We start from the raw sequence: 26,981 nt of genomic DNA on the forward strand, positions 1-26,981 counted from the left end.
ACGAGAGGAGATATCTTCTAGCGTTTTTAATCCCAAAATGCGAGAAATAAAATCCAGATCATTACAAATATAAACAAACAAAACCCAAACACGCTTTTTAAATTAACTGAAAAGCAAACATACATAGGATAATTTTATTAATGAAGCAATCATGTTAAAATGGTTTAATTGCAACGTTTGACTAATATTAAATACATAAATAATGACACAAATTCACTCAAATTATATTATAAATGTGTTTGTAGCTCATAAGTAATACCTAATGCAAAATGTGTAAAAATGTATGATGATACAATAATGGTACCATATATTTTTTAATTCACTATTACTGTAGTTTAATATTTATCGCCGATGTAAAAAAAAAAAACCCAAAAAACAAAAACATTTTCTTTTCCAATTTCATTAATCGATGGTTAATCAAAAATTTTGGGGGCGAAAACTATTCAATCGTTTGTCCGATATGAGCATTTCAATTCGATTAGATCAACCTGGTTAAAACACACAAAAAAAACAAGTCTGTTTGAAATCATCAGCGCTCAGGACTGAGGTAGATTGCACTCAGGCAGTCTGATCAAAATGGGTTTTCTTGTACAAAAAGCCTTTTGATATGCTTTCTGAAATTTCTCTCAAAGTGGGACGCGCAACAGAAAAAGAAGAGCGGGCAGAGAGCATGGTTCATAATACATGCAGACAAATGAATTCTTTTCAGGCAAAAAGTTTTCACAGTGTTGTGCTCTGCATGAATGTCTTTTGCCAAAGGAGAACAGATTTCCTAAAAAAAATTTCAATAAATCAGGATATGTTCACATCAGGGGGATTGTAAAGCTACCTGATTTCAAATCTGGTCATGATGACCACAGTAATGCATTTCCTAGCTAAAAAAACCCAAAACAAACAAACATTTTGATTGATGGTAAAACATACAAATAAATAATATTTAAATATTGGACATTTATATATTTCTGTTGCTTATTTGTGTAATTTCAAAATAAGTCATATTTGTTTGATAATTGATGTTCATGAACAACATAAGGTAATTTAAAAACTTTATAAGAAATATACTTCACTTCAAATAATTCATTACAGGTTATATTAATTGACCTCATTAAATTATCTTATTTGATGTTGAGAAGATAAAAAATAGTTTTTATGTCGTATTGGTTTTTAAAAATTTCTGCATAACAATCTTTTTTAAATGCATTGATAAAATTCAATGCAACCTTTTTATGCAATTAAATTACTTGTGATCAATAAAGAAAACGTGTCCAAAAAATAGCTTCTTGCTCTATCTCAACGAAAAAGCTCCAAAACAACAAAACATAAAAAGGTGTAGACTTTTAAAAGTTGAGTGAAAGCATTTAGTTTAATTTAATGCATTTATTTACCTGGGTTATAAGCAAACGACTAAATCACCCAACATTTTATCGAAATTCATTGAATTCCTTGAAAAAACAAACAAAAACAAATAAATAAATACATGTGGATTTTTTGTGTGAATCGGATGTAATTTCTGCTATCCATGTTATTTCTAAGAACTTCATGCAATAATTTTTTCCAATATCAAAAAAATATGAAATGGTAGGAACTTTTTAAAAAGATTTTCATTCAGAATTTTTCAATCTTGCTGAACAAAACTTCCCCAAACCAACCAAACAAACAAACAAACAAAAAAAGAAAAACACTGAAAAGAGAATAAATATGAATTTTGTCCCACAAAGAAACCCTCATTCAAAAAGAACACTTAACAAAGCAATCATCTTCAATGATGTGGCTGAAAAGCATCTGAAGCATTTGTGGTAAAATGTCAGGCTTTAACAGGTGCAAAATGTCATCAACACTATCAGGCCACTCGTCTGGATGGCATCTGCTGAACAAACGCTGCTCCCATCAGCTCCCATGTGCAACCTAATCGAGCCCGGGCCTCTTTGAAAGTGCAATTACTCCAAACAGTGTCTGAAACATACCTCCAACAATCACCGCCGCATTCATTTCTGGAGCCGTCTCAGCGGCTTGTGCCTCCTCCTCGCAAAAACAGCTCAGGCATAGCATCAGACATCCTTGAGACCCCTTGAGTGTCAACTTGTCCTGATTTCAGTCTGTGAGAAAGAGCACCGGCACCATATAGCCTCAGAGAATAGCCCATGATGAGGACATTTTTTTTTTTTTTTTTCCCCCTTTTTTTGCTCGAATCTGCTGAGCCGAGCTTGAGCCCTGGCTCCCCTCAGCCTGGACTGAGACGAGGGGCGACACTATGACAGAGAAAAGGTACTTGCGCCCCTCAAAGACGCCGCCTGGGCCTTTGTTTCCCTCATACAAAAGGGGATGCAAAGAAAGACCTGAAGTAGCAAAAAACCAAGCAGTGAGCTGCTCCATACTGCACTTCTACACTGAAACCTCCACATATACCCCCTGGTCCAGGGGGTCAGGCGTACACCAGCCAACAGTTGGCACTGGTTGAGTTAAGTTGAGGCAAATACAAGTACACACTTGGAAATAGAGAAACATACACAAAGGGCCCTGGGAGCATCCGCCGGCCTGCTGCAACACTGACAGGATGTCAGGCAATGTTCTCTTGTTCTTTGTGTTTGTATGAGGGTGAGAGAGTCCCTGGTCCCGGCTGGTTCGGTGGCTTCCTCATTAGCCAGGCTGGGGGGGGGGGCAGTAAATGACAAGCGGTCATATTCGGGCTGTAACAAGAGGATACTCCTGTGGATAGCAAACAAAAGCACCGTCACATCCCTTCCTTCCTTCAGGAGCTGCAAGCATTTGGTCAAAGTCTTGAGCGGGGAGGAAATACTGCAGGCTCCTCACAAAGCACACTGACACGGCAAAAGTTGCCGGCGCCCGTCTTCTGTAGGGCAGAAAGCAGGAGTATGTACTGCGTGGATATACAGAAAAGGCTACAAGTCAGGCTGGTTTCAGTTCACGGGAGGTTAAAATTTACATTTAGAGCTGCAGTTATGACATTACAGCTCAAAGAGTCTCTTTTCTAGCTGATGCAGCTATTTTAACTGTAAAGAGCAAGGGGGGGGGGGGGGGGGGGGGGATGACATTAGTGCCACTAAAACAAATTCAATTCAACATATTTTATGGGAGTATTTTGGGAAAACGGCTGCCTAAGAAAATAGTTTTTGCTGGTTGTTCCACACAAAAATATAAACAGCCAATATATGAAGTAAACACCACGACAGGTTGTGAAACTGCTATATTTAGCACCATATGCTCGGAAATAATTCCTGAAATGAACACTTGTTAATTTTTTTTGTTTTGTTTGTTTTTTTTGTTATTTCACCTCAGAACAGAGGAACAGGCACATTGATTTTTCCTCTTTGAAACTGTAGACCGAGTTCAATCTGCAGCAGACGCGCTGCATGAATAACTGGGACGAGACTTACTCCAAGTACTAAAATAACTCAAAGCAGACTTGTGGAGTTACGGCGGAAATACTTTTTTTTTTTGTTTAAAACCAAACAAAGAAATCAACTCAGGATTTCATACTTTCACGTCCAATTAAAATGTTTCAAGACAATCAACAACAACAACAAAAAAAAATAACGAATAAAAAAACCTGCGGTTTCCGTAACAAGATGTTAGAAACTGTGATACAATTTCTTTTTTTTTTATATCGCTGATTCCGCCGATGCTTGCCACACTGTCGGGCCACATTGCAAGAGAGAAATGCAATTACACGGACTTCAAAAGCGACCCGATCCGAGTGACGCATCGTCAAAAACGTGTTTGTGTCTTTGCGTGTGTGAACGTGTGAGTGCGTGGTCTCCTCGTAGCTTTGTGAAACCTCGGCTGGTTTATTTTTTTTGGCGAACCAACTGGAAATGCGACGGCCGCAGTCCAGACTAAATGCAATTACCCGGGCCAAAAAATAAATAAAAAATACAACACCCGCTCGAGTGTTCAGACAACACACAGAGGCTGCAAAACAGTTTCCAGTTCTACAAGTGGACGCTCACCGCGCGTTTCATCTGTTGACCGACACTTTCTTCCAAGTATATCGTTTGACATTCAATATTTACGGTTCTCCACGCACGGCCTGAGCTGATGACAGCTTCATGTAAAGAAGCGGCAGTGAAACCCAGCCTCTCTTATTTTTAGAGGGGGGTGTGCGGGGAAGCGGAGAGCGCCCTGGTATGGCAGCGGTTCGTGCAGTCGGGTCACAGGTGGAGGAGTGAGTTTTATCCGCCACAATCCAAAGACCGGTATAAAAAGACGGATGAACGGGCGATTCGAACCCGACAGCGCTCCAACACTTCAAACCCACATCAATGACGTCCCTCGGTCAGCATACTTTCACCTTCGCCCCTCCCTCCCGCTCAAATCTCTCCATAATATACACGTTATGTTCGTCTACTGCTAATCCCTGAATGTTTAAACGGTGTAAACATTGTGTAGAATGACCTTGGGGGTCCTAAAATGTGCTGATAAATAAGAATTTTTTTTTCATTATCGTGATTTTGATACATATTTTTCTCCCTCATATGAACCTCCAACAACGTGGGCGATGAACAACCAGCAATGAAGTTTTTCCTTCTTCGTGCCATAAATCACTGTCACATCTCGGCAACTCTCGCGTCACAGAATCCTAAATGTCTCCGGCATTTTTATTTTTTATTTTGGGACGCTCCTCGGTATGATTCACCCACTGCTGATTCACGCTAAACTGCACATGAACATGTTTCTGACATCACCTTGAAGGCAGCTTAATGTTAATTTGTTGTCTCAAATCCATTTAAAATGGCATTTACAGCAGAGTCAGCTCCGAGCATTAAAGCCAGTGGGGCAGACGAGACGAACTAATAAGTTGTGATGAACACTGAATTAACTAATAATTATAAAGTAATTAGTTAAATTAACTGTTTCGATGATGAGCGCCCCCACCACCACCACCCCCTCCCTTCCTGTTATTCTCACCGGGGGCACACCAAGGTGCACAGTGGGAATAACAGGCTACGATCGGTTGATTTACACAGCGGCGTCCTGACAGCCAATCATACCAACACATGATTTCGCATGAGTAAAATATAGGGGAGTGTCCCTGTATACATCCAGCTGCTAACAGAATGTAAACAATAATTCTTCCTGTCACAACAAAAATTGTTCCAGACTGCCTGTGTGCGTGCATTTCCATTTATATAGTGTAGGCTGCGGGTTGAATTAGCTACCGAGAGGTGCTGCCCGTGATTGGCTGTCATGTTGTGGGAGGGTTAAGGTTACAGGTGGGATTAGGGTTAAGGCGAGAGGCCAGTTGAGTGACAGTAACCCAATCATTCAGAGCAGCATATGTTTTATACCCACACACAGCAGGATGGATTTTAGAGGCAGCCATAGCGACAGTGCCTGGTTGGATAATCTCCATTTCTGTTTGACTTGCACGAATCACAGCACAATAAATTCTGAATAATTATTTATCATTTAATCGTTAATCCCTTTCACAAGTTTTCTCACTCAAGCTCCTGACTGTCCTTTCAGCTTTTGTCCAAGTATCCTTGTAATAAGCTGCTTTAAATTATTTCTTTCTTTCTTTCTTTCTTTCTTTTTTAAGGTAAGAAACTCACAAAAGTCCTTCTTTGGAAAATTTTGATTAAAAACACTTTAACATTACTAGCTTATTTACTTTATTATTCTAGACCAGCTTGAGCGGAATGGCGTCTTTGTCACGGTGCCAAAAAGGCAAGATGCCAGTTTCTGGTTATTTTTAACCGCAAAAACCATATACAACTGCCAAAGTCTATAACATACTGCTCTCTCACAGATTAGTGAACACTGTGCTCAAGTACTATAGAGGGCGTCATTGTCAGACTGTGCACCGGGTTGAGTAATTCATCTACTGCACAGCAGATGACATTGTGCAGATGCCACCGCGCACGATGCACACGCGTTGACGCAAAAAGACACACGTGCAGCTATGCATATGCAGAAAGACATGCAAATATGTGTGTACATAGACACACACACACACAGCCATTCTACTTCAGGCAAGACAATGTCATGAGAGAATAATCCTAATAACAATGTGCTCATGAGGAGATGCTGGCTGGTGTAGATAACATACTGTACGCTTGGAGGGGATTTGATTAGAACTGAGTGGGTGTGCGACACTTCTCCATCTTCCCTTTTAATTAAAGTTACTGTTTTATAAATTGCAGAAGGGGCCAGAGCGCCTTCTAACTCACATCATAAACCCGGGTGGAAAAACAAGGCAAACTGGGGAGAATTAATCACCAGGATGGAGGTCTTTATGTATATCACAATGGATGGTGCATTTCAGGGAGCATCTGTGCAAACCCAAGAAAAACCCACAAGCGCTCGGCGCAAACAAATCCAGCTCTGTGTTAGTCACTTCTACTTCTACTTCTGTTCCAAGGATGTGATTTGACCTTAAAGCACAACATTATGACCACAACAAATACCAAACGTGTCTCCGGGCCCTCAGTCAGGCAGCCCGTCTGTCCACTCTCGTCTTTCATCATCCGGAATCAAGAGTTTTCACCTGACTGAAACTTTCCCCACCTCAGGCAGCAGGAAGAAAAGCAGTCAAAGCAAACAAGGTTGCCTTTTAAAACTCCCTGTGCACAAGCACCCTGAACTAACAAATACATTTAAGCACTCCCTGACAATGGGGTTTACATTAACTTGAGCTGGAACGCCTCCACAGGACACATAATGATTGGAGGGAGTGCGGTTAGTAATTTAAAAGGCTTTTCCTCTATATGAGGGGGGAGAGCACCATTTGTGTTTTGTGACTGCCGTTACAGAGACAAATCCATATATTCTAAAGAAACAACTTGTGTCTAAAAAAAAATAAAAAATGAAACGATTAAAAGATCAAACACTGCTCTATAATTCTGTGCTTCATCCAAAAAAAATATTTTCGATGAAAGCTCCATTTTTTAATGTTCTATTTAGCTGTACCTGAGAGTTTTGGGAGAACATAAGTTTATTTAAGAGACAAAATACAAAAATTGATTAACCGCTGTTCTTAAATAATATAAATTAAGTTGTACCGGCACTGGTTTTTGTTGCTTGTTCCCCTAAAACCTAGTGGGAGCAATTAAAGTTGAATAAAACGTAAGGCTGCCTTTTAACTGTGAAATAGAGTCTGTGAAAAATACACCCACATGCCTTCAGGAAACACTATGAAGTTCTTTTACCTTTCCGAGCACAAGGTATACAAAGTGCAAATGCAAAGATCACTGAAATAAAACAAGGTGTAAACGCCACTTAAGTCCATATTAAACGCTTAAGGTTACTTTCTCCAACGCTGCCCCGACAGTTGCGGCTGTGCCGTGACCTGTGACACCCATCTCATTTCTACATGAACTGGAGATTTATTTGACAGTGTACACGAGAGAAAATGTGGATATCACATTCAGCTCGACTTAGACCGCCCGTGTTTATGAGCTTCGTTTGTAGACATTCCTCGTAAGCTTTGCACGTGGGTAACTGGAGCCTACATTTAATCCAAGGTGGCTGTAAACTGCAGGGTGACACGACTTCAACCTCAACTCCCATGACTAATCCTGTCCTTCATGTAAAATCAACCTGCAATTTGTTTTGGATATGTGTTTTACAGTAACTAAACCAAATCCTAACCTTAAAACATGCATGTCCATCACATGACAAACACATGGACACACTCATTGACACTGAAAGGGAAGTTAAAGTAATCACATTGTCTTAAACAGACTTTTTTTCTTCTTTTTTTTTGCACTGGAAACCTACTTTCACTGGGAAAACATCTAAACTGACCTCTGGCTCAATCTGCTGTTGAATCTGGGACAATCTCACGACGGGGTGAGACTACAAACCACCAGCACAACCGTATAACTGTGCCAATGAAGTCCGACACACAAAGAAGCGCTGTGGCATCAAACACTTTCGGTGACATTGCATTAATTGAACTGCAGATTGAATCTGTGTAACATGAACTTATCAAAACATAATTATCAACAAGAAACACATCAACTTATTTTAATCTTGCAAAAACAAATCCTGACCTTAAACCAAATCTTAAATCTAAAAGTATCAGTAAATCTGTCTGTGTATGTTAGTGGATGAGGGGTAAGGTCGTAGACGACCGCGCATGAGTAGTACTATCATTGATATGATGTATTTTTATCCTTCCTTTCACCCTTACTCGTGTAATGGATAAGCTTGGATAAGCTTGTTAACAAACAACCCTCACCCCGCTGTCATTTAACCTAATTGTAACCTAAGGCCTAAAACCACTTTGTAAACATTAAAACTCTTGTAAAGCATTAACAATGAACCCGAGAGGTAAAGGTCATTCTCTACAAGTACACGTGAAGTTCGGTCGCCACAGAGAGAGAAATAAAAACACACGCAGACACACATGCCTGCACGCATGCATGCTCACTCACAAAAACAAAAACAAAAAAAGAAAAAGAAAAATTTTAAAAAAAAACACGAAATCCCAAGTCACCAGTGCAGCTTAAGATAAATGTCACATCTCCCCCTGAAGACAGAATATGGGTGTTTACTGGATAACTTTGTGAAAGTCACAGCAGCCCAAGCAGAAAGGTTAGCGGTGGGGTTAGGTTGTATGTGGGAGTCTTCTCGGCAGACTGCACGCCAGGGATGAGCTTCCACAGCCCACAGTGGAGTCAGGCGACTAATCTGAGGATTTCATCAGACTTTTCCATCGCTTCTTTCTTTCGTTCCTCCTCCTCCGTCTGTTCCCGCCTTCCTACCTCTCACCTCGTCTCTCAGGGGGGGAATAGAAAACAATCTGTTTAGGTGACTGGAATGCCCCACAAATTCCGATGGTGTCCAGCATGCCTCGGTGCTTATGCATGGCCGATGCGTCCTTGCAAAGTTGCAGCCTCAGTTTAAATCTATAATGTGGTACTCTTTATCCCGCACTCCACACAGCTGCGTTATAAAGGAAAACAATGCCCGTATAAGAGAGCGGCGTGAGAGTACAATGACTAGACTGTAGCAGAATGATGATAATAATCACCACTATATTTCAGAGCCACAGCCCCTAGCAAAAAAGCCCATTCTGTAAACTTAATAGGGCAATGGCATATTACTGTTCTGGCATCTCATCGCGCTCTATCTTTCTGCTAAGGAAGACCATCAGGCATACAGAGAGCCACTAGCCTACAAAGATCTCTTGATTGCAATGCGGGCCATTATCATTTATCTATGTTACAGACAAATTGTATATCTTCACATGCTAAGCCTGTTGCTAACTCCGCAGAATAATGAGTCGGAGAGGGGAGGCCTCCTTTCTAATGCCTGGTCCTGTCATTGGTATTTATTGGATGCCCTGCATACATTATCAAACTGGTTTAAAAAGTTTCTGGGTAAGAAAAAAAAAAAAAAAAAAACGTCAGTCGCTACTTGGATAAAGTGAGCGCACCGTGAACATTAGCGGGAATGATCCTACGGAACATTTTTTTGGGATTTTTTTTTGCCGAGATGTTGCAGCACATCTGCTGCTGTTTTGGATACCGACTCTTCTCCCTGTTGCAATTACGCCTTCTCATTAGAGAGAAACATCCGCTATTGACTGGCTTCCTGGTAACATCTGCTGTGTTTACACTCGGTCTCATTGATAATGCATTACCGCCTATTCCGCGGCTGATGTGCAGGGTAACACGCTGACATTTGACTCACTGCAATTAATCCCGTCATATCAAAGAGCCCCTGACACGAGGTGTTGGAGATTCAGGCATGTTCTAGGGAGCGACCTCCATTCGCCTTGCCACTTCTTTCCACTCAAATTAATCGGCTCCCACATAACTGAGGGCAGTGAAAGTTTCTTGCCGGCAAGTGGCAGTGTCCAAGTTTGAAGACCCTTCCTGAATATTCAATGCACGATACGAGTGCTCCGGGAAAGGAACGGCACCAAGCCTGTCGATGTACAGTGACTATGTGACTTCTCATATCTGGATGAAAATCAAGTTCATCAGAAATTCAAAATCAAACAGAGGTTGTGTCCTTTTTTTTCCCACCTGTAGTTCTCCTTCACGCAACACAACTAAATACGTTCACTCGAGTTTCTGTCTTTATCTGAAAATATCTTCTCTTTTTTTCTGCAGTCCAAACAAAGACATGCAAGTGAGGCAATGAGTTGGGACTAAATTACCCATAGGTGTTAGCATGAATGTAAATGGCTGTCTCATCTCTGAGATTGCTTGCTGACCTATCCAGGCTGTACCCTCTCTATTCCAATACCAGCTTGGATGGGATCCAATGCACATGCCTCTTCAGGATAAGCAGTTACAGCTGGGGGACATTATGAATAGATATATACATTACAAATGCAACACTGCAGTGGCTTCTAGTGTGTTCCACATTTATCCAGCTAGCTTTTTAGTCATTGTTTTTATCCATTTCAGCTGATTGGAGTTCACTTTGAGCCGTCCACCTGGCAGAAATTAATTTGTTTTTGTGTACAAGGCACCAATTACAAGACGGCCATCTTACGGCACTCTGCATTCGGATCCATCCGTCCTCGTTATCAAACTCGGGGTTGCACGGGGCTGAAGCGGAATCCAGCTGCTAATAGGTGAAAAGCAGGGCACGAGTTCAAGCTGCAAGTCCATCTTAGGGCAAACAGAGACCCCCTCAGCTATAGTACATTTTTTGATTATCAATTCATTGAATATGAAGCACAGAATTGAGTCGTATCATGTACACCATCGTGTGGCTGCCACTTATTTGTTTATTTAAGCAAAACATTTAACTTTAAACACAAAACTCACTCCATTATCACTACTATTAGTTGTGACACATGGCTAAGTTGCAGTGCGGGTTGTATCTCAATTGGAAGGTTACATGTTTGATTCTCCATCTGTTCACAAGTTTAAGTCTCCTTGAGCAAGACTTGTATTGAGACTGAACCCAAATTGCTCCCAGTGGATTAGCTGAGCGACATGCATAACCATTGATGTGTGAATGTGTGTGTGTGAACGGACGAATGTGACTAACATTGTAAAGCGCTTTGGGGGCCGAGCTATAAACGGTATTTACATGAATACACATTAATAGATGTATAAATATGCATCCATGAAGTTCAATTTATTAGTAAAATTCGACTCACTTGAGTTGTTTATCACCGAGAGTTTTGGCATTGTTACTTTTTCTCAAGTGAAGCCACAGAAAACCTCGACAACCTGTAAAAACTAGCGGAGGAACATGAAAGAAACACACTTCAGGGTTTGTTTCTCAAGGAGAAGCGAGTTATTGGCTCAGTGCAGAAAACAGTCAATGGCTACAGAAAAAATAAAATACTAAAAGCTGTTCAGGAAAACAGCTGGTGTTGGGCACAGTAACAGAAACATTTCTGATTCCAGAAAGCAGCACTGTAAGTGGCACTTTCTATGGCTGTTCATTTTAATGATATTTCATATTTCTTAAGATTGAATACAGGGTGTACAATAAAGGGTAAAGAAATAAGTTGAAGTGGAGAAAAACTAACTCTCCCCCTCACCTGTGAATACAATTTTTTTCTTCCAGACATTTCAGTAAAGACAATGACAAAGCAAGAAAGGTGGGACCTGCTTCTTCCTTCCTTCCTTTTAAACTCGTACATGATATTCTTCTCGAATTGATCCGCAAAACTCAGTTCAGTTAATGAATAGAGATTCAAATGCCACTTGAGCTCGGTTTGGACACTCTTGTCTGTAGTCACTGCTTTGGTGGAGAAATGATGAGACCTTGATCTTTCTGTGTGCACCAACTTCAAACTACAGCATTGATTTTTATGAGGATTCATAGATTGCAAACTAAATACAAAGCACTAAGTTAAGCCAAGGTTTTGAACGTGGAGAAATTACTATTTTATTAAGTAATAATGTGAAGGAGACAGTTTGATTCAGATAAAAAAACAACAACAACAACAACAAAAACTAGGCAAACTGACATTCGGTCCAGCTGTCAGAGGCAAATGAGCAATCTGAGCTACCTACACTTTTAGTTTTATCTCTTTTCCTCTTTAATCCTTACTTTTTCTGACATTTTCCACAGCCACTTTGCTAACTGAGGCCATTAACAGGCCCCCCCCAAAAAAAAAGGCTGTTAGAGGAATAGTTAACAACTTGAGCATCAGTGGAGTCGGGAATGAACAGAGGGAAGTTCGATGAGCATGGAACAGGTGGTAAGTACAGTGTGCAGGACGATATGGAAGATGAAAAAAAAAAAAAGAGCAAGATGAAATCAAGAGGATGAAAAGTAATGGAGACTAGAAGTGGATATGGGAAGCAGGCGGATGTTAGGATGGAAGACAACAGCATGGGAGGGCTCCTTCAGGAGCGGGTGAAAAGAAACAGACAGACAATTGCAATGGATGAGGCAGGCTGGGGGGTGCGGGGGGGTGTTTGGTATGGTGCCCCCTCTAGCGTGGCAGGGAGCCGGGCTACTGCTCCTTGGCTGCACTGCGTCTGTGATTATGCATGTAGCAGCCGGGCTGTCAGGCTTCGGGTCCAGCGACCGCGCCGCCGCTGAGCTTTATCTTGAAATCCCGGTGATTAATGAAGGCGCTGCCGCATTCTGCGTGGAGTAGGTGGACGAGGAATGATCAATCTTAATGAGCTATCTGCTGTCCTTATATTAACTGTGGGGGGAATATAATGCATGAGGCTCCTGGCGGGGCTCCTCGCCTTTAAAATACGATAACGAGGAGGAGACGGAACGAGGGCGAGCAGCTTTCCTTCTTCTGCTTGTGACGTGCCGTCTCTGCTCGCCTCGCGTCTCCCCTCGCCTGCCCTCCCCTCTTCTTTTACGCTCGTTCTCCAGACAGAGCTCGAGCCGCACTAGAAACAGTTAGACATCTCAATGGATGCCACCCTTAGCAAAGCTGAAGTAACGGTGTCGGAAGGCAACTTAGGAGCAGCGGTCTCCAAACCCCTCCTGCCGTTCTAAAATGAGATGTTTGAGTCAATATCATTAATATGTAGCCCCCATATGGACTCGTGGGCCAAGGTTACTCATAAGCATATCACCATGGTATTGCATGTATTCATTTAATAGAATTACCTGCATATACTGAGTCCACAGTGATTGGAATAAATTTTTATCTCATTAATAATTTGCATCCCGCTCTTGTGAATCCCATTTAAAGTTCCACTGGAGCTACATCCCGGTTCAGGAATATTACAGGAGGTGAGGGAGAGAGGAGGGAGAAGCACATATTTCACATTTTAAGTTAAGTCTGTTTTGGAATCATAATAAGCCCAGTTCTGCTTTAGCTAATCCTGATGTGGATAGCTCTAAGATAATCGCCCCACACAACACAGCAGTGGTTTTAATTAATTTGCCACTGCTTACTCCACAGAAGCTGATCTGAGTCAGCATATTGAAAATTAAATTAAAAAAAAAAAAAAAAAAAAAAAAAAAATATATATATATATATATATATATATATATATATATATATATATATATATATATATATATAACTCTTACACCAGATTCAGTGGTTTATTTTTCTCAGTGGAAGATGTGCGTTTGTGTAAATTGCAGCGAGGATGAAGTCAAAATGATGTGCATGCCACAAAGTAAAAGAGAGACAGAGAAAGGAAAGAAGGGGGCTTAATTAATGTGCTTGCTATGATTAATAGTCTCAGTGCAGCTATCACAAACTGACTGTGTTTATAATGACTGGTTTGAAAGGCCTGTCATATACTGGTTGTTAAATCAAAATATATGTTTATGCATCACTAGAAACACATAACACTCAAGGCTTGAAGTCTGTTGTAACTATAGACGGCTATATCCGAGATGCACAACAGGAAATGGGGACCCAGACATGAAACATTATTGCATTCAACAATTCCATAAATCAGTAACAAGGCTAACATCACCTCTAATCTAACCTTTAAGCAAGTCTGGTGGATCTTGAGAAAACAAGGGAACTCTCGCTCTTGAATAAACAGCACCAGCATACAAAACCCAGCCTTGTAAACAGCCCCTATCTCACTAATTTGGTGATCTATAATGTGCTCACTCAGAGCTAATATCTCCGCAATAATGTGGCGGCGAACCAATATGAAAGTGGACAGTAATGCCCCAGTGCCAATATGCTCGGCCTAAAAGTAAACAAGAGTGAACACGTAATTAAAATCTTACTCAGGCCAAAGTATGAAGGAGGCAGATAAGGTAGATGAAATGGTCCCAGTAGAGGAAAAAGGTGGGTCCTGCGATGGATGCGAGGCTGCGGCAATCTTGCCAAAGCAAAGTAAATCTCTGATCTTAACTTAGCAAGACATCTTAATTGCATTCACGAGCAGTTCCAGAGCACCGCGGTCTCCGGATGACGGCTGATGTGAGCTGACTGGAAGATGAACTTCCTGGCTAGAGAGGAGGCCGGGTTCTGCTCCATGTAGGCAACGACGATGAAGTTCATATCTGTGTGTGTGTGTGTGTGTGTGTGTGTGTGTGTGTGTGTGTGTGTGTGTGTGTGTGTGTGTGTGTGTGTGTGTGTGTGTGTGTGTGTGTGTGTGTGTGTGTGTGTATTGAAGCATGAGCTTGTGCTTCTCCACTGCTGCATGTGCGTGTGTGTCTTTGTGTGCGAAAGCGAAATGAAGGGGAAAAAAAAAAATAGAGAAACGAGGACCGGTAAATGTCCAGTGAGGTGGAAGAAAACGTAATAATGATGTTTGACATGACAAAAGGGACGAGGAGCCTCAGCACATGCTAAATACAGTGTCCGGTGGCCCGAAAGATCTCTCTATGACCCCCACACTTCAAAATCCTTCGCTCCTTATTTAGAAACATTTACCGGAATGGATTACGTGTCCTCTGCTGGAACAGTGTCCAGTTTGACGACAATACGGTTTCAAACAGCAGTCTTCATTCTTTGGTGTAGGTAAAGGGCGACGGCAAGACGATCACTGATTGGCTGGGTACGGGAGTTTCCATGTTCTCCCTGAGCACGTGTGGTTTTCTCTGCTTCCACCCGCTGTTCCAAAAATCATTTGACTGTAAAATAGCCAGTCGGTACGAATGATCCACTTGTCTGTCTGTGTTTGTTCTGTGATGGACTGAATACCGGCCCACACTAAATTAGATAAAGGCTTATAAAAGATGGATGGATTTTAAAATGGCAAAAACAATACTTGAATCATCATTCAAGGCGCCAGCATTGATACCAGTTTTCACTTCTGCAACAAGCTCAAACATGCAGGAAAAATTACTTCCTCAATGAGATTAATGTGTTTTTCACTGGCGACTTTTCCTTTAAATGGTGCTCAATCACATTTGCAGCGAGTGGCTCAGTCCATGCTGAGCTCGGCACTAGCTTCCCCTGGCTGATATTCATCAGGACAGCTATCGATTTTAATGACTTGGTCAATAGACACACACTGACTCTGCTCTCAGCATCTCCCACTGTCTCATGCTCGCCCTCCCTCTGTATCCATCTCTTCCACTCTCACCTCCTCCCGAGTACTGGCTTTTTTCTTTTCTACTGTTCTTCTAAAACAGCAATGTCACTCATCCTCAATTCCCTCATTTCAGAAAATGTGCAAAGCAGTTATGACTGCCGTGGCTTGAGCTGCAGATGTGGATGGATTATTTAGGAGAAGACGGGTGTGATTGTGTTTTGATTCTCACAAAATCCGCACTTGAAAGGAACAAAGGAGACAATGAAGAAAGGGAAAAAAAAGATAAGAAAGGGGTGGGTGGTGTGAAGGAAATTAACAATTGGCAAGAAGGTGTGGAGTTTGATTTGTACACCATGACAGGCAGGTATTACGAAAAGCCCTGCTGTGGATGGAGAAAGCGGGTAGGCAGATCGCAGCCTGGTGACTGGCATATCGCAGTAGGTGACGAAGTTAAAAGTGCCTTCAAGCTGCTCAGTGTGAACCTTCACACTTGCGCACACAAACATATGACATTTACATCACCAAACACATAGACTATATAGTGTCAACAGACACACACACACAGACAGACACGGACACACACCCACAGAGCGAGGAGCACACAGTTGTTGATGTGCCCACTGATGCAGAGCGAAGACAAATTGCTCCCTTTGAAGGCGAAGCCAAATCAAACACAGAGTGTGATTTCTGTCACTGTGGTGTTTGGGTTTAAGGCTGCGAGGCTGACATCTGACAAAACATCCGCGTGGCCAGCCACACCCAACAAGGGGCGTGCGTGCACGCGTGCGGCCGTACACACGCTCGCACACGGCCAGTTCTGAGGGAGGATTAACGAAGAGCTCTGTCAGCTTCTCCAAGACCCGGGTCTTTGGCATCAAAAAGCCACAAAACCTTCTCTGCACATCAGTGCTTATTACCAGCATTGTGTCTGGAGGCATAAGCCTTTTCTTTTCTACTGACACAGGCGTTTAAGTAGTGGCTTCAGTCTTTCAATGGGCTCTCTGATAATAGACTCCAGAAAAATCCAAGATGCTTGTCTGGGATTTGATTAATTCAAGGTACTGCTTATTTGTTGAAGATCTAAATACAAAAAAAGACTTTCAGAGGAAAAAATAAATAAATTAAACTTCCTCCTGAAATCGCTTGTTAGTATCTCTTCTCCCGACACTTTTTAATTCTGGAAATCAGAACGCTTATTAACAGTGTGTTCTTTGTTACTGTACTTACGTAAAATAATCAGCCGAGTAAAGTGTTGATGATGTTTTACTACATTTTTTTTAACATTTGCACACATCTATAATTTCTGCTCCTACGTTCTCAAAACCGGCTCATTACTCAACCATCATTAAGCATGAAAATAAAACACATTGCAGACGGCTCTAACTGCTCCCGTGCATTGGCGCCATATTGGATGGGTCTCATTCAAGCACACAGTCTGTTTAATCTAGGTGCAATGGTAAAGCCAGACAACAAAGAATTATATTACAATGGCTGCATTATTTTATAACTAATATTAATTTGCCACTCACAGAATGCTAAAATACACAACGCCTAGATTAGACTAGACAAGAAATAGTGATAACAATCAGATAACTTATAAATCAAGTCAGCCACAATCTAGATTTCTCATCTAATGTTACATTGGTGTTTTTCTCCATGTCCATTTTATGACAAACTAATTTGCTGGTTTGAGAGACCATCATGCATGTGGTTGCAGTTATTAACTGGCCAATAACTGTCAGGTTTGCTTTGGGAGCCCATTGAACAAACACAGTTTGGAATAGAGAAACATAATTTATCCATAATTTATTGCTTGCGGTGCTGGGTGTTTCACAAACTAAGGCTGCAACACATTTGCCAAACTCACTGCCCCGAAGTGACATGCAGGAAGCCGTGCAAAACATATCTTTTTCAAGGGTATTTGCTCTAAACTTGGCTGATTTTGTGAAGACAGAGAAATAAACTGAATAAACAATTCAAATGTATCTTTATTTAAACATTTGAGATATTACAGTTCTAAATATGTTTTGGTATATTTTGTGTGTGTTGTGGTAATCTGACTGCGCACGCACGCACGCACGCACGCACGCACGCACGCACGCACGCACGCACGCACGCACGCACGCACACACGCACACACACACACACACACACACACACACACACACACACACACACACACACACACACACACACACACACACACAGAATGATGTGTTGAGTACGAAGGCTTCAAGTTGCTGATTAAAAAGAAAATCCTTGTAAAATGAAAGTTTTTGGTGGAATTTATCTATCAATCTAATTTCTGACTTAAAACTGTGATACAAATCAGAACTTTTTGACATTGCTAATGATGAATCCACTTTGAAAAATATAGCAGTGACAATATTATATGTGTGCACCCCAACCCAATATGTAGAGTCTGTACGACGTTGATGTGTTTTCTTACATAGGTATCAGTACTTTTGGAAGCTCTGCCTTTCTCTGATCACAGGGCACATCAATGATTTTAAGTTACATCCCAGCTCTGAAGAGAATTTTTCACAAGTTGCTCTAGCTCCCAATATGTCAATACAATATATAGGCCTTTTGTTCTAACTGTAAAATGCTTTGGCTTCTTTTGCCGCCTAGCTCCAGGTCCGATGTGTGTTACTTTCAATTTATACCCCAGGATTAGATTTTCCAACTTCTCCTCCGCCGTGACAGAGCAGCAGATTACTGACCTATGACCTGCAACTGCTTCCCCCCTTTCGTTTTTTTTTCCCTACAAGCTTCTTCTGTTTTGTTATTTGCCTGAGCAGAAATTGCCCGCAGCAGGTTGAAGACAACACACCAGACTGGAGGTTCCAGAAGCTAAGGGCGTATTCACGTTCCCTTGCTTGAGCCGGACCAGAGAAACCCTTTCATTAGGGCAAACAAAGCTAACCATGCGAATCAGAAGAATCAGACTCAGAAAGAAAAAGTTGTAAAATATCTCACGGGCAGACTTGGGGTAGTGAGGAAGAAGTAGCGAGAAAGGCGCTTGTTGATATCTGGTCTAACGACTCCATATCGCGGTTGTTTGTGGCTACCCATTAGCCACAAGCTAATGAGCCGAGCCACTACCAGCTAAAGTGGTGGGATTTCTGCTTTTGGTCCGGACCCATCAATCTTCTCCGGTCAGTGTTTGTTTCGGGCAACAACGCCCTCAAACGAGCAACCGTTGTAACTGTGTGACAATGAACAGAGTCCCCCGCTATCCGAATGTGAAAGGCCCCTTAGCCTCTGTATTTTGACACTGTGCCACGACAGCGGGGTAGCAGGCATTCTCACAACATTGGTATGCAGTGTTAATTGATTCAAAGCAGCATACAGTAAACCCACCGCTGTTTGGGATTCGTGACTTCTCAGAGAAGGCTGGAAGACGGGTGCGAAAAGAAAAAAAGAAACACAAAATGGGAAGACTGACATAAACGGGAAGATACTACAGCACAAAGAGAGCAAGAGAGAGAAATTGCAGTGGCGCTGGGATAACTCAGAGGGGCATTGCAGTCGGGGGTTACATTGTTGTGATTGCAGCAGCAGAGTTAAGTATTCTCATCAGAAGAGACCCAATGGCAGCTAATTTGCTGGTGCTCAACATTTTACCTATTTCCCACTGTCCCTTTGACATTACCACAATGACATGCTTACGAATGTCTATTCAGTGCCAAGCAGGGACAAAAAAAAAATACGAAAAAAAAAAAAAAAACAGATGAAATGCTCGAGGAGATCTGAGATTCAAGTGCCTCTATTTGCAGTTTGACCTTCATACAGGCCTGCACAGGATTTCGAGTGTTGGATGTCTAGAAATTGACACAATGATGTTTCCCTCTTGCCTTTGAAATATAGCAGCCGAAAAATTGTTACCATACAAACTGAATATATTAACTTTATCATAGCATGAGTCACAGCAGCAGAATAACATACAGCAGAATTTTAACAAACCAAGTACAATTTCCTTTCTGTTAAAAAAATCTTCAGTATTAGGAATGTGATTCCAATTATCTAAACTTCTTTGGCTTATTTTGAAGAATGCATTTTGACATGTAAATGGTTTATACTTTGTGACGGTCTATTCAAAAGCAGAAGGTTGAAAGCTCTAATTTGATGGAGACCGGACCAAGCAGACGAGCCTGTCTAATTATCCATTTCCAATTCTACCTGCAGTCTCATTTCGATGTATCACAGGCAGCCGCCAAAATAATTGCTTTTTTGCAATCTACAAGTTCATTTGCACACATTTTATTGATCAAAATGAGTCAGGAAAAAGAAAACAATCTAAACCTAAATTAAAAGCTTCATTAAATGTGAAAATTGGTCGGGGAATTGCGAACATCTGTTTCGAGCGCCCTGCGTCATAAACTCCAAGGTTAAAGCAAACACCAATTTATGGCTCGCACACGGAGCCGTAAGCCACCTTCACGAACGCAGTGTACGTCAACAAGGCTTCAAAAGATTTCTGGGGAGATGAGAGGGCAGGCACTGAAAGCTCTTCGCGCCTTGTGTGCGGTGGAACTTTTTTCTGTAGCGCAACTAAGAGCAGAGGAAAGGTTAACCGAATACATTTATAACCAATTCCAGAGTGCCACACACCAGGTGTTGCTGCTGCACCGTAGTTTGAGATCAGTACAACATGTTCTTGTTTCCAAAGAATCCACTATATGGAGTACTGTAGCTCTTCAGGAGCAGAAAAATCTCTGTTGCTTTAGCTGCACCTCCGTCTCTGTGACCTTGGAGACGCTTTGAAGTGAATTGGCCCTGGTTGCAAGTTGTATTTTAACGTCCTGCTTGGGTGTTTGCAGTGTTGTTTATGGCTGTTGGAATATGAAGCCTCTTTGGTGTACAGGCAGAGGGCAGAGGCCTGTGTGTTTCATTCCAACACAGCACTCCCCATAAAGGGGGGGGTCACAGGAAAAAGAGAGTGAAGGGTACGTTGATTTAACACAAAACAACTTTCCCTCCTTGGATCCGCTTCTAAGCTCACTTTGTCAACCAAGCGGATCTGTTTGGGTTGTGTCTTTGACAGCTGTAGAAAGTGAACCTATAAAAAAAAAAATAATAACTGGCTGTAAGGTATGCTACAGGTGAAGATGTCCGTGCTTACCTTTGGGATGTCCCGGGTCGCTGAACTCGTACTTCCCGCTCCCGACTGTCCGCAGCATTTGCAGCCCGTTCGGAGCGTCTTGATTGTCTGTGGGCTGGCAGTGGGCCCCTGCCGCCTGTCCGTTAGTGAGGTGCATGGCGGGGGTCTGGATGAGGCTGGGGTGAGGGGTTAAGTGGCCGTTGCCCATCATGCCATGATGGTTGGGGTGAACCACGTGGTTACCCTGGGCAGCGAGTGCGGACGGCGTGACTGTCGGCTGGGCTGAGGGGTACGGAGGCTGGCTGGGCATGCTCAGCACCATCGAGGGCGGCTGCTGGGTGGACTGTGGCGTCAGCTGGAAGTGGGCGGTCATGAGGGGGTGTTGCGGATGCACTGAACTCTGAATGGACGGGCTCACTCCGATGATGGGGGACTGCGCTGTGACGGTGTGATTGAAAGAAGGTGGTTGAGGAAGGCCGTAGGTATGGGGCAGGAGGCTGGGCTGGCTTACTGCTGCTACCGGTGGAGCCCAGGCTGGACCTGAATGCACACGCAGAAGAAGGAAAATAATGGTATTGACTTGTGTTATTCCCGGTTTATACATCATAGATGTTCGAGTCGAGATATTTCTATACAGCTGCCTGATTTGTGGCATTTTAGTATGCTGTGGGCAAAAATCCCTGAACAAGGGCAGAGTGCTGATTTAAAGTCTGATATTAGATGATCAAATAGAGAAGGAAAACAGCATGAGAAGACAGACTCCTGCTTGAATCTGTTCCTCGCCACGCCACAGCTGTCAGCGTGCCGCTCCACTTCAGTCCAAGTTTGTTTTTGACTCGGGACTTCATATGAAACACAAAATATCTGAAGCGATATACAGATCTGCACCCAAAGTCAATATCATAATAAGATTAAGAGATTTATTTCCCGACAAGACGAACAAATGGTTTGTCTGAATGTGAAGGCATACATGCTCAATGCATTCGGCATTTGGCACCATTATCTGTGCAGGAGTCTGTGTTTACCCAGACACTCTGAGCCAATCATTTCTCTACCCTGAGGCGTTACATGCTGAGGATGTGCTGGGAAGCCATGGCCATATTGGACCTGAATGCTGACTCCCCCTCCCTCCCACCCTGCCTTCCCTCCCTCACTCACTCACTCCTACTCCTTCATCTCCAGCTCTCCTCCTGTCATGGTCCAAGCTCCAAAAATAGCCTACTGCTCTGCTTAAGGGCCAAAGGCTAAATCACAGCATGCAAAAAGCTTAAAAAAAACGAAGAAGAAGAAAAAGAAGAAGAAGAAGAAGAAGAGTCCCACATTATTCATACCACTAACCCTGCTGATATAATAGCCTGGGCAGAGATGGATGGGGTGGGGGAAGGAGAGAAAAAGAGATAAAGACAGACAGTAAAAAGAAAAGAGTGAAAAAGGAGAGGGTGGGAGTGGAAGCCCCCGGAGGAGAGGCCAGTTCAGTTCATAATTCACATGTCATTGAGCTAATCGGCACCAACACCGCATTTCATTTCCCCTCTCTTGTAGCTCATCTTGATAAAGGATTCTAATCAAATGGGCTCGTATATTAGTTCCACATCTAACAGAGGCTTTAATTCAGCAATGGTGTTGATTAGAATTTGACATACACACAACGGATCTGTTCTTCAGATCTGCGTCCTCATCCTGGTCATTTCTTCTACAAACACATTAATTCCATTAGGGAAGAAGAAATGTATTAATTTAACCCAAAATGACCCACATGTATGGCCTCTGCTTACAAATGTTAACAAAACGACTCGTCTTGTTCTCACCATTTAATCAGCGAGTTCAATTTATTCCTTATTTATTTGCTCCAACAGTTTGCTTGAGCCTAAGCGTGGCATCAAAAAGAGATTATTTTTGTACAAAGAAACTGAAGTTGAAACAAAAGTAGTTATTCAAAGACAAACTTTCTTTAAGAGACACAACAGTGACGTTTCTGTTGAAAGGAGCCGTTGATTAATTCTGGCATGGTTGGCAGAGAACTTTCTGGCAACACAGTTCAGTGAAGTGTGGAGAGGAGCTGGCTTTGTCGCAAACGCCAGTCACAGTTTGCAGTAGCGCGCGCGCACAAATCAATATGCAACACTCTGCTTTGGATTTGAGTGTCATATGTGACGGCGCGCTGGGTCGCTGACATCTCACTCTCCTCGTGCCTTACTCCGAGTCGTAGGCGTGGGTGTGGGAGCTGCTGTGTTCTGAAGGGCGGGAGGCAGGGAGTGAAACCTCCACACTCTGCCATCACAACTGCTTCTCACCATCTTCTGAAGGGTCTCTGCTAAGAAACATTCCTCGCCTAACTGATCGGGCTGTTTAATAATTAATCCGTGAACCCATCTATATGTAAGATATGTGAATTATAATTAGGAGAGGAGATGAGCAAGGAGGCAGCGGCGGTTGGAACATGTTTTGATCATAATTCTTTGCTACCTCAGAGAAGCAGCTGTCTATAATCTGGATTTGTTGAGCCAGAGTTTCCATCGGAACAAGCGGCGTACCAGTATTATTCCTAAATGAGGCACATTTGTGATGAGCAGGAGGCACAGGCCAGCAGAGCAATGGAAGGAAATTAACAGCTCGAGGGCAGAGCCATTCTGGGTGAGTTCATTACCAGAGCAAAAAACTTCAACATTGGTTTAACTCGTTAATGTCGGGCCCATGCACTGTGCAGTGCCACTTTTGCTCTGTGCACATTTGAAGTGGCGTGAATAGAATAAGGTCGACGTCGAAATTAGACCCGGTGGAGATCATTTGGAGGACTTGCGGAGTTTCACTCTATAGGTTTAATAGAGACTAAATCAGCCTTCAGTTAGCCACACAACATTAACAAGGACAATAAAACAGAGGCAAAGTGCAGGTGGTGGAGATGAGAAATCTGAAGCGAAAGTTGTGAAAGTCGCAGGTTTTCCATACCTTTATTTCAATTTATCTGAGATCACGCTGACATTTAGTAATCACTCACATAATTAAGCAGATTTATGTAAAGTTCATGTTTGTGGATGTACATTATGCATGATTGCACACATAAAGTATGCATACTGTGGAGGCAAGCATGTATTTTATGTAGGGCAAAACACTCAAGTTGCCTCATTAGCATTGGATGCTAGTGTATCCGGACTGAGGTGGGGTGTAGCACACTTGCATGATACACCCCCGGTGTGTGGTCCATGTACAGGCATACTAATGATGTAAAACTCATCAGGTGGAACTGGTGGATGTGTGAGTGTGCCTGGAGGTGCACTTGCGTGCATATGTAAATGCCATGTGCCTGATTCATTACCGGTGGGCTCCCCATCTCGATGTTGCTTGGCAGGGGGCTCATCTGTATCCCACGGTGTGAGCTGGTTGATGGGCGTCTGTCCCCACCTTACCCCCGGAGCAAGCAGGAGTCCTGGGGTCTGGTTGTCTCCGGGAGAGAGTCCCGAGACCTGTGACAAGATCAACAACAACGTTTAGAGCATGATGAGAGAGGAATAAGGAACTGTGCATGAATAAAACACCCTGCCACTCCGTGTCCGTTTATCTCAAACGTGATGCACCGGGTTCCGGGAAAAAATGCTTCAAATCACAGCAATCTGAACTGTTCTTTAAGGTCTTGAAGTGAGCCATGATGATGGAGTGTGTTGTATAATTGGCTGAGTGAGTGATGATTACAGCCTATATATAATGGGAATGATGGGGGAAAATTCAATTCACGGCCTGAAGAGTCTTTGCAGAAAGGCCAAGCTTTCTCTTTTTGTATATTCAAAACAAATAACTTTCATTATGAACAAGGTTTCAAATCCTTCCCGAGAGACTTTGTGTATCTTAATTTTGTACTTTATTAAACATTGTGTCTAAAGGAAAATAAAAGAGCTTAGAAATCAAATAAGACAAACAGACTAAATAAAGAAAAGGCTTCTTGCTGGGATGAGGGGAAAAAGGAAATGGAATTTCAAAGGAGAAAATGAAAAGTGGGCTGACAATGTGTGTGTTGGGTGGGTGAATCCGACGCAACTTCACCCAACCAAACTAAGAGCTCCCTAAGCCTTTCTCTGCACCCACATCTCTAATATTTCGCTCTGGTAGGGGAGTAAGAAATGTTATCAGGCAAGCACAGGCTGATGAAAACACAGGGTCAATCACCACTGGACCCGTGAGCAATATTCGCCTCTCCCTATCTGCAGTTTGGACGCTCGGTCTAACAACCAGGCAGGGAGAGGGCAGAGCCGAGCCTCATTCGCCTGCTCGCCCCGGCCAGCCTCCCGAGTTAATAGAAAAGACCTGGTCACCAGGCCCCTCCCGTGTCCCCCTGGCTGATCCTTCCATCCCTCCCCTCTATCCCTCAATTCCATTATCCCCACCTGACCCGGTGTCCACTTCATCAGGCACGCCATCATGCATTCCAACAGCTGTGTGGACAAAGGCCGACAGCGCTCCGGCTGACCACACAACGGCAAAACTGCCATCCAAACAATTCTAGTCACATTGAATTAATGCATGGCTTTACATATCAGGTGGATACCACTCCTGGAAAGAGTTCCCTTCCCAACTTCGAGATGTATCCCGGCTTCACAGGGGCCTGGAACACTTGAAGATATTACATGGTGCTACTGAAGCAACGCAACATCTGCTGTCTAATAAACAACTTCACAGCAGCAGACAAGTTCAATGAGTGTCACTGGCTTGATAAATCTATACTGAAAGTTATCTGACAGTCTGCTAGTGCTGGGGGGCAAAAGAGGGAGTGAGAGAATGCGGCTGGGTTTAGGGGAGAAGACGGGCTGTCAGGTCTTTTTGTCCAGCTCAACCTGTCGACTTCAGACAAGAGAAAACTGAAATGGTTTACTCAGAGAATGCCCTAAGCGCTCAATTCCATCTGAGAGCCCTGGAGACTCAAGGAAAGAACATTCTGGCCATTTTCAAGGTGAGGAGTTGCTTTCTATAGCCCCACTATTTGTTTTAATGAGTGTTTTCTTCCCCCGCTCCATGTGCTTTTACTGTATTCCTCTCCAACCAAGCTTTTCTTTCCCCTCTATACAAGCAGCTCCTCATTAACTCGCAGCATTGACTCTCTTACTTTCCTTGAGCCCGGCACCTGCCTCATAACATTCTCTCATTAGTACTCCCACCCATTTACCCAAAACAGAGGAGGAAAAAAAATACCAGAGCTCTCCCGCTGAAAGACAATCCATCTGTCACAGTTTTAGTGCACCAGGTAAAGGGGAAGAAAAAAGGTTCTTAGTCAGCGCCATCACACTGACAGCGAATCAGCTCCACTCGGGAACAATCCTGACTCGAAAATGATCAAGGTTAGATAGGAAACACACACACACACACACACACACTCACACACACACACAGGAAACAGTGTGTATGCACTCACAGCAGGTGAAGAATACATGTACACACACACAAGGAAGGCAGGAGGTATCAGACGGGATGTTTATTAAGATGGCAGACTTGCTGCAGGCAGGCAAGGAAAGGTACTGTAGGTTCTGGGACAGCGCCTGCCATTTTCTCTCAATTTTATTTGCTCTCCCTATTTCCAATCCCCTCCTCCCTGGCCGCCCATTATCACCGGGCAGCAGATGGTTTCCTCTGACTCGACAAAAACCATGCTGGAGAAGAGGTGGGGAGCTAGATAAATAATTTTTGAGTCGTGCCAAGCCATTCTGTGTTTGCCGTCAAGCTGGCTGGGGAGGGATTCTTTGTTTCTCTGTCATATGCAACATCCCTGCATATGGACCGCATGCTGCAGGTGTTGAATGTGACACAACAACACGCATGCACGCACAATCTGCATGAATATTACATCGCACGGAACTTTTGAAACAATCAAAGTGTACCGTGCTCCCTTACATTTTTATTTTTGCATTGGCCCAACGAATAAAGGATAGCATCTGCACATCATAGAAGTTTTTTTTTTCTTTTTTTGCATCGTCTTTTATTAACTTTATAAAGCACTAATTTGGCTCATAAAATGGCCACTAAAATTGATGCCAATGTGCTTAAATATATTCACAAAACAGCTAAACTTGAGAGCAGCCTGTGGAAGGTTTGTTGATTCTTGCACAGTAAAGCACGGGCTCAAAAAGCCCTCCTCAGATGTTAAATGAGCCATCCGTCTGTTCCTTCAGCTCACATATGCATCTACAGTGAAACTGTAAGTATACTCTCAAACCTCTGAAGGTTGCAAACATGTGCACATCGGTGCGGTTCAGACGACAAGACAAAAAATCAAGACGAATCAGGATGAAATATATACTTGTCCTGCCATATACTCGTCTGGGCAGCAGATACAGTGGCAGTCCTATTCCGGTAGGCCTATCAGCTATTTTTCGGACAAAGCGCACGCTGACATCTGTCACTATATGTGCACTCTGCCATCCTGCAGCAGTGGATGCTGTTATTTTTGCCCAACAGCACCTCTCTCTCTCTCTCTACTGGCCGCCATCTGCCGTGGGTACATATAGGAGGGGGCCTCGTGGTGA

General features: G+C 42.9%; 1 protein-coding gene across 1 annotated transcript in view; it reads right to left on the minus strand.

Annotated features, from left to right (window-relative positions):
• klhl29 (kelch like family member 29) overlaps positions 1–24,884 on the minus strand; it is a gene marked incomplete at both ends in the record, with an annotated part of 120,896 nt that extends 96,012 nt beyond the window's left edge. Inside the window, 3 exons of the mRNA XM_080513990.1 lie at positions 20,494–21,012; positions 23,789–23,936; positions 24,852–24,884. Coding sequence (XP_080370116.1) covers positions 20,494–21,012; positions 23,789–23,936; positions 24,852–24,884 — 700 coding nt within the window. The remainder of the gene's footprint in view (positions 1–20,493; positions 21,013–23,788; positions 23,937–24,851) is intronic.
• Positions 24,885–26,981: the final 2,097 nt, after the last annotated feature.

This window comes from Blennius ocellaris (assembly GCF_963422515.1).
Source record: "Blennius ocellaris genome assembly, chromosome: 18".
NCBI classification, from domain to species: domain Eukaryota; kingdom Metazoa; phylum Chordata; class Actinopteri; order Blenniiformes; family Blenniidae; genus Blennius; species Blennius ocellaris.